The following is an 8,250-nucleotide window of genomic DNA, read 5'->3' as shown; positions in this document are numbered from 1 at the left end:
AACTTTATTATCATTATTTGAATATATTGATAATAATAATTATTTTGTGAAAGGAGAGGCGATTTAAAAAAAGAGAGCAATTTAATTGATTTAAACACATGATTACTTATACTATATTTATTCTAATTAATTTTAGGATATTAACTCATTATGATTGTATTTGGATTTTGGTTCATACTTCATTGTGAAAATAGAGCAGAAGTTATGGATAAGTTAAAAAACATCTTTGCATTTGATGAACATGGGCTAAAACGTATGGAAAGACTGGAATTTGGTGCCCATACTAAAAGTGCGCGGAGGATATCTTTTATTTATTTATTTATTTTATGTTACGATAATTATGGGTATGCTTAGTTAAGCATTTTGAGAGTTTAAAAGAGTATCTTTTTAAAATCTAAAATTCTAGTTTGCAACCACAACTCCTCATATACAAATATTCACTTTAAACTCTATTTTTTAATAATCATGTTTATTTTAAACTTAAAACACAGGTATCGAATAGCTTATACGAACATGCTCAATATATATTACAAAAAATACAGGGAAAGAAAAAAACAGCATTCCCAGCAGCCGCTATTATAGGTTTGTTTTTTTGTTGGCTATATATTAGTCACCAGTTGAATGCTCGATTGTACTCATCTCAAAAAGTCTTCAAAAATAGGAACTTTTCAACTAAAGAACAGTGTTCATTAAATAATACAACTTGTTTTTGCAGCCCATTTTGTATTTTGTTTCAAGGAATACGACATTAACCATTAATTCGATGCCCGTTGTGTGAAACAATGAGAGTACTAGAAACTAGCCATTCATGACTAGATTGCACAGTATTCCAGGACACCTCCATCAAACCAGTATAATAAGAAAACTGCATATGGTTTTGTTTTTTTGGGCATATAAAAGTACAATAATTTTATGAAAATTGAATCATGTTGTACCTGTGGAAATTAAATTTGATGTGTATAGAAATCATTACTATGTGTTCAAAGTCAATTTGATGATAATTGATTAAAAAAAACTGTTGGAAACTGTTGATTAAATATGATTAGTATAGAAGTCATTGCTGTTTTAAATTTCGAATTTGGTATAAAAAAAAAACAAAATTGTGTTAGTTGTAGCAAAAACGTGCCCTATGTTTTTTTTTTTTTTTTTTTTGATAAGAAAAACGTGCCCTATGTTATCAAAATAGAATCAATTCAGTATCACCAATTTGTGATCTCTAATTAATTTTTAAACTAGTACAGTATATAATAAGATTAATTTTGGCAAAACATAAATGGACAATAGAGAATCTTATTATTATTATAATATATATATATATATATATATGATCATTAATTAGTTCTGGCAAAAAAAAATGAAAATCAAAAAAGTTTATTTCAATTATATAAATAGATACAAATAAGGATTTGTAATTTGCAAGATTCTCACATATGTTTTTTTTTTTTTTTTTTTGGGGGGGGGGGGGGGGGTGGGGTTAATTTATATTCACAAATCTACTTTTCCTATTGCTTTATGCTTAATGCGTTGCTTCTCTTCTATATCTATATATAAAAAAAAGGGTTGCTTCTCTTTATCAACCGGTGCTTTTCATCTCAATATGCGCAAAATTAAGGTCAGGTTCAACTTTTAGGCAGATGCAGCTTAACAAAGAATGTAGTACTAAAAAATTTATTTATGAATTATTCTTCTAAAATTGTTCTCACTTCTCACATATTTGTTGATGTACACTCTACACATACAACGTATACAATTTTGCATGAGATGTTCATTTTTTTTTTTATTAGTGTCCATATTTAAAATGCAGATAAGTAATATATACGAATGATATATAACGAGGAGTGTGAGAATCAACCCTTTTTTAGTATCATTCTAATTTAATCCGACGTGTTAAGTGTATTTTCTTTTTAAATAGCTTTTGATAATGGATGTCTTGAATGAATCCCTAATGGGCGTCTTGTAATCCGTCCCAAGCAGCTATCAGTAGGCACCAACAAGATCGACAACAAAATAATCAGCGTAGATTATGGGTCCCCTGCAAAATTAGATAAAATTTACCGACACATAAAATTTGACAACAAAATATGATACTTATTAATATAACAGACTATTAGTGGTAGTTTAAAAAGTAATGTCAACGATGAGTCGATATGAGAATCAGTACAAACTTACCACATCAGAAAACGGCAAAAATATTGTCAAATTTTTTTTGTGTCCGCAGCGTTGCTCACAAAAATAATCATTAGAGTGGGAAGATAGTCCATCAAAAGTGTAAGGCAACTAAAATTAGATTCCAATTCCAATTCCCTTTGAGCTTCAAGATGGGGTTTCAAAATTTGAAGTGTAGCTTTCCCACTCTCTCCCATAGGAGCGTGCACTATGGTTCCCAAAACCCACGTAGTAAAAGAAACCCAAAAAGAAAGACATGCCATGAAATGTGAAACACAATGCCACATGCTTTGTCTTAAGCACCCATCCTTGTACTTCCTTTATTTTTTTCTTTGGCTTACAAAAGTTGAAAGCAACAACAGCCTGTCCTCCTTCCTTTCTTCAAGACCTACCTACAATACATTCAAACAAACAAAACCCTAAATGGAAAAGGAAAAAAAATATTAAAAAAAAAACCAGAGCTTGCTTAGAAAAAAACCCAACAAATCTAGCTATAGACTTATAGCTCCTCACACTTCCACTATTATCTTTTCTCTCTCAATATTTCTCTACCCATTTCAATACATTATCCATTCTCTCTTTCTATGCACAAAAAACCTTCAATTGCATTGTGCTAACAGGTACAGTACTGAATGATTCTCTTTTACAAGTTCTTTTCTTTTTGTATTAACCAAAAAAAAAAAACCGACTTTGCTACTTTAAAGTTTGTAATGCAATCCTTGTCAGGGAATGAGTGGCTGGAAATAGCAAACAGTCTTCATTTAGCTGTAATTGACTGTAACTGTAAGTTCTCTCTCTCTCTCTCTCTCACCTCTTTCCTCTTGCTGTTTCTTTATTTGTTATATTACTTCTTTATTTCTGGTTGGTACTTTTCATTTTTAGCTTCCAAAGTCCTTGGAAGTCTCTCTGCTACTCTCTACTTCTATTCTTAGCAGTCATTTTTTTAATTAAAAAAAATGCAACTTTCTGCTATGTTTTCTGATATTATTACTATTTTTTTGGCTTTTATTTTAACAAAAACAAAAATTTTGTGATGCATTTTAAGGATTCCTATTGTTTCACTTCTAGCTTTCCTTTTACTTTCTACTGTTGGTTTCTTTGAAATTTTACAATTTGAAGGTACCCAATAAAAGATGTATGTAAATTAATGGTTTTTTTTAATAAATTTTTAATTTCTAACACAGTGCTTATTCTCTAAAGACAGTAATTTTTGACTTGTTGCTCTTGTTTTGCTTGATGCTGTCATGAAATAATTTCTCTTTAAGGGTGCCTCAAATTCATAGTGAAAAAGAGAAGCTTAAAAGGGTTGTGTGGGTGAATAGAGGTGTTTGGAGAAGTAGAAGAAATCTAGAAGTGACAGTTTGTATGGACTGGAACTTGAAAGCACCTTCTTGGGATTTGTCAGAATTGGAACAAGGAGCATTTCCTAACATAGAAACAGTTAGTGGGTCAAGTAGTTTTGGAGATCATAGAGCCCAAAGGGGGGATTTTTCAGTTGATTTGAAGCTTGGTCAGGTGGGAAGTTCAGGCAATGAGTCAGTGAATAAATGGAAGGAGCCTGGAGTCTCAAAAATGGCATCACCACCTTCAGGGTCATCGAAGAGAGCAAGAGCAGCCAATAATGGAACTCAGCCAGTGTCATGCCTAGTTGATGGATGCACTTCAGATCTTAGTATTTGCAGGGATTACCATAGGCGCCACAAGGTGTGTGAGCTCCATTCAAAGACTCCACAAGTAACCATCTGTGGTCAGAAGCAAAGATTTTGCCAGCAGTGTAGCAGGTATTAGTTGATTGATGGTATTAGTTCTTTCCTAGTGAAAGTCACATCAACTCTGCTGTTGATTACTTAAATTTGTTTTTAGAAGTGTGTGTTCTGTAGTCCTTTTGCTAATATAACTGTAATACACTATTTCCTAATTGTATAGTCAATAAAAGTGTGTGGACTAATTTCAATAAAATTTGTTTTTAGTGTTCTCTGTCCATGAGTATCTCTGGTCTTGCTTTGTTTTAGAGGTGTAAAATTAAGCAGCCAGATTCTGATAGGAGTATACTTTCTGTGTATAGATATAATAGCTTGATAAGGACTAGCTTTAGTATACAGAGAACTTAAGTTTAAGGAAAACATGTGATATCATATGAAAGACTGAAACTATTGACAAGCTATATTTTTCGTCTAAATGTCTAGGAGCAGTCTCCCATGTCCGGTCTTTGTGTGATATTGAAGTCTGTATTTTTTTTCCTTGACCCTCTTTGACCATTCATTACTTTGGATGGTTCATCTAACTAATCTCATCCCTCTAATAGAAATTTTGTTTAGTTTTATATGCTCAAAAGTAGTGTTTTTTTTTCTTCATAAAATCCTTGCTGATGACTAGCTCAGATTGTTCTTCTCATGTAAGTAAAATAGGGAGGTGAAAGAGAATATGATTTTAGATGGGATAGAATTGCATAAAAGAATACAAGTCACCAACCTTAATTAGTTGATGAAGATCCATAGCTCAGATTCTTTTTCACATTGTTCTTCTCATTTAAGTTAAATTGGGAGGTGAAAGAGAACACGATTTTAGATTTGACAGAATGGAATGGTATAAAAGAATACACGTGATTGACCTCAATTAGGTGATGAGGATCCATAGTCGACCCTAACTTAATTAGGACTAAGGCTCAGTTGAGTTAAGTATTTTTCTTCTCATGTGCATATGAAGGACTTCAATTTTAGATTTAATTGATATCTCTATAATTTATTGTTTCTTAATTTCATATGCAAAGAATCCCCTTATCTTCTACACCATTACCCCTTGCAATCCTAGTTTCTAAATAATTCCATCACTCTTTTTGTAGGTTCCATTCACTGGAGGAATTTGATGAAGGGAAGAGAAGCTGCAGGAAACGTCTTGATGGACACAACAGAAGGCGAAGAAAGCCTCAGCCAGAACCCATGTCTCGATCTGGGAACTTTTTGTCTAATTACCAAGGTTAGCTTTGATGATGGCTGATTGAACTCATTGTCAGCTGTGAATTGGCATGTGCACTGCGCACACACAAACACAAAGCTTTTAGGATGTAATTTTCACTAAAAGACTAAAACTCTTTATGCTGAATATCCACTCAGCTGAGTGCTTCAATGCCTGCTATGATTGATGGTGAGATTTCATGACTCTAGTGGCCACTAGAGTCATTTCTAGAGGTCAGTTCAATGTGTGTCATTCTTTGGCTTTTCGTACTAGACAAAAATTGTGATAACCAAAATGTTTTTCAATCTCTACAGTGGCTCTTTTCAAATGGAAATCATTTTAACTGCAGATTTTTTCTTGAGGTCATTGAGTCCAACATGAATTAGAAACTTGCGTGCATGTTTAGCATATAACTTTTAATATGTTTACAGTTAGTTACTTCTTCAAAGCTGCTTTAATATCAGTTTACAAATCCAGGTAGCTCTAATCCCAAAACTGATTCTGACTTATTAGAAGCATCCATTTGGATGAAATAGTATTTTTGGAAAAAGCACCAAAAGACCGTAGATACTCCTAATTCTGTCAGATCAATAACTGACTTAAAAATTTTAGGACTAAAGCTTGGTTTTTGTTGTTTCAGGTCCCCAATTCATACAATTCTCCGGTACACATGTATATCCCTCCACCACTGTGATGAGCCCTGCCTGGACTGGAGTTCTCAATACTGCAGCAGATGCTAGGCTTCCTAACCAGCAGCAACAATTACAGTTACTTGATAAACAGAAACCATATATTGGATCATCCCCTAGCACTAGCAGCTATATAGGCGGAGGGAAACAACTCTCATTCTTGCAAAATGGCAGCACCACGCTCAACAATCAATTATCTCTTGAGGCTCCTGTCTGCCAGCCGCTTCTGAGGACCATTGCTTCGGAAGGTGATAGGGCTAGGAGCAAAATGTATTGTGACAGGTTAACAGCTCGAGTCCATGACTCGGATTGTGCTCTCTCTCTTCTGTCATCACCTCAGTCACAATCATCCGGGCTCAATTTGAGCCATGTAATGCATCCTAACTCAGCCTCCCTAGTGCAGCCTTTAGGCCCAAGCCTACATGGTGACAGTACTTTAGAGCCAATGGATTCAGTTCTGGTTTCAAATGGCAGTGGTAATAATGTACATTGCCAGGGAATGTTTCTCATGGGGTCTGATGGATCACAGGGAAATCAAACCCCTCAAAATCTTCCCTTTCATTGGGAGTAAATTAAGGTATTACTTTCTTTTACTTTTGTTGCATAATGAATCCGGATTTCCTTGTTGATGATCTTAACTATTTTTTTTTTTTTTTCATTTTTTTCCTAAAGTTGAGATGGTTGGTTATTGAATTTCTTTCATTTATGAACATAATCACACTACCCTTATGTTTCTCAGAGTAACTGTAATGGATTCTGCATTGGGATGTTGCGATGATTTTAAGTAATACTAAAGTTTCCATATTTTTAAATTTCTATGGTAAGTCTTTTATGACAGCAACATACTTGGTGAATGCCTCTTACTTTGTTGGTTTTATACTTCAATAGCTCCCTAATGCACATGGAATTTTAGTGTGCAAAATTTTGTTGACTTATTCAATTCTGTAATTTCTTTACCTGCTAATAATTTTTTTTAAAGGAGAGAGAGATGTAAAAACTATATTAATGCTGTATCTGAACCACCCTTTAGGTACAACAGCTTGGAGCTTTATGATGTGCTATTCTTTTGTGGTGTGAAATTTCTGTTCTATAATGCACTTTTGACTCAACATTTTCCTAGCTCTAAATAATGGCATATACCATTATCACATTCATATGTTAGTCCTTTTATGCTTTCTTGAAGTGCTATCTGATTCTCACTCTTCATGTGAATTTCCTAATGATACTTAGCAACTATCCAAATAATAAAATGTACAAATACTAAGACACTAAATTGTATGTCCAATTGTTCAAGTACCTTTTCAGCTTGACTAATAAAGCTGTTGTTTTACATATCAAAAATAAATTAATAAATAAATAAAGCTGTTATTAACCTAAAGGACAATGAATCTTGTGGTTTAATGGTATTGGTTGATTTTTTCTATTAATAAGAAAAAGAAGCGACATCAATTTTTTGGTACTTAATGATCAAATCAATCTAAATATTCAAAGATGGATGAAAGGGCTATTTTGAAAACAAATTAAACATGGTAGAATAAAATGAAAAATTTAGACAATGCATATTAAAAATTATCTTAAACTTTGCTAAAAATATAATTTAGTCTAAAATACACTAATTATCTAATCCCGGCCAAACAGGTTAAAGAAAACACCAAGACCATTTGCTTGTTCAAAAAATGTCAAAGAAAGCACCAACCAGTTTTTCTACGGACGCATACTCTTACTTATACTTTTACATAATTTACACATCTGTCAATGTATAATTAGATTACATCACTTACATATGGTCCAATCATTGTTCACCGTATGTTTAAGTTGTGTTAAAATGTGTGGTCCTAAACTTTTTTAACACCAAAGGATAGCCAAAACTCTGTTGCCCCTTATGGAAGGCTAGTTCCAATCCAAAACTCCAATGCCATTATAGGAAGGTTAGTTCCATCAGAAACGTGAGGACCTTTTGACTAGAGGGAAGAAAAAGGGGGGTAGGTTTGATTACTTGTGATAGGTTAGGTAATAGGTACGCAGCTTCTGACTTGTGAGTGAATGCACGTATGCCTCCATTGATGCATAGCATGCCTACGTTCAATAATAGTGCATTAAAAGAGGTGTGCTTACTAGTTATTATACCCACTATTTGATTTACCTTTTAGACTACGAATAGTGAGCAGTGAAGTAATTTCAATTGTTTTCCATGTGTAGTTTTGTTTTATTTATTTCGGTGGAAAACTTTTTCCAAAATTTCTGGTATTTGAAATGATGGAAGTAGCGACTTTTTCTATATCAGTGCTTAGTATAGTAGGCACCGCCAGCTTTAGAAAACATAAAACCCAAACCGAAAACTTCATTTTTATGTGTAAAAAATATTTAATTTTGATGGTCTATTTTGCCAAGAACCTTATTGTAATTCAATTAGTTAGCACTTCGTAGTGTTTCTAACGGA

The 8,250-nt window shown here is 33.3% G+C and overlaps 1 protein-coding gene across 4 annotated transcripts; it reads left to right on the top strand.

Moving 5' to 3' along the window:
- The first annotated feature begins 2,499 nt into the window (after window positions 1–2,499).
- LOC126702798 (squamosa promoter-binding-like protein 13A) lies at window positions 2,500–6,976 on the top strand. Of its 4 annotated transcripts, none has more exons than XM_050401658.1 (6): window positions 2,500–2,786; window positions 2,893–2,949; window positions 3,432–3,947; window positions 5,009–5,142; window positions 5,762–6,387; window positions 6,841–6,976. In XM_050401658.1, exons 3-5 carry the CDS (start codon window positions 3,532–3,534, stop codon window positions 6,379–6,381), a joined length of 1,170 nt encoding a protein of 389 aa, XP_050257615.1. In that variant the 5' UTR covers window positions 2,500–2,786; window positions 2,893–2,949; window positions 3,432–3,531; the 3' UTR covers window positions 6,382–6,387; window positions 6,841–6,976. The 4 variants fall into 4 exon arrangements, with proteins under 4 accessions (XP_050257615.1, XP_050257614.1, XP_050257612.1 ...); XM_050401657.1 differs by lacking the exon at window positions 6,841–6,976 and adding an exon at window positions 6,550–6,622; XM_050401655.1 differs by lacking the exon at window positions 6,841–6,976 and having other exon boundaries at window positions 2,501–2,786; window positions 5,762–6,622.
- The last annotated feature ends 1,274 nt before the right edge of the window (window positions 6,977–8,250 follow it).

The sequence above is a fragment of the Quercus robur genome, chromosome 10 (genome assembly GCF_932294415.1).
Source record: "Quercus robur chromosome 10, dhQueRobu3.1, whole genome shotgun sequence".
Lineage (NCBI taxonomy): Eukaryota > Viridiplantae > Streptophyta > Magnoliopsida > Fagales > Fagaceae > Quercus > Quercus robur.
Note: the sequence above shows the minus strand (reverse complement) of the source record. Positions and strands in the feature narration are given on the sequence as shown.

Coding starts and splice junctions, on each gene's coding strand:
- LOC126702798 (XM_050401658.1), top strand. CDS start 3,532: ATGGACTGGAACTTGAAAGCACCTTCTTGGGATTTGTCAGAATTGGAA. Junction 3,948..5,008: donor TTTTGCCAGCAGTGTAGCAG/GTATTAGTTGAT, acceptor CTCTTTTTGTAG/GTTCCATTCACTGGAGGAAT. Junction 5,143..5,761: donor CTTTTTGTCTAATTACCAAG/GTTAGCTTTGAT, acceptor TTGTTGTTTCAG/GTCCCCAATTCATACAATTC.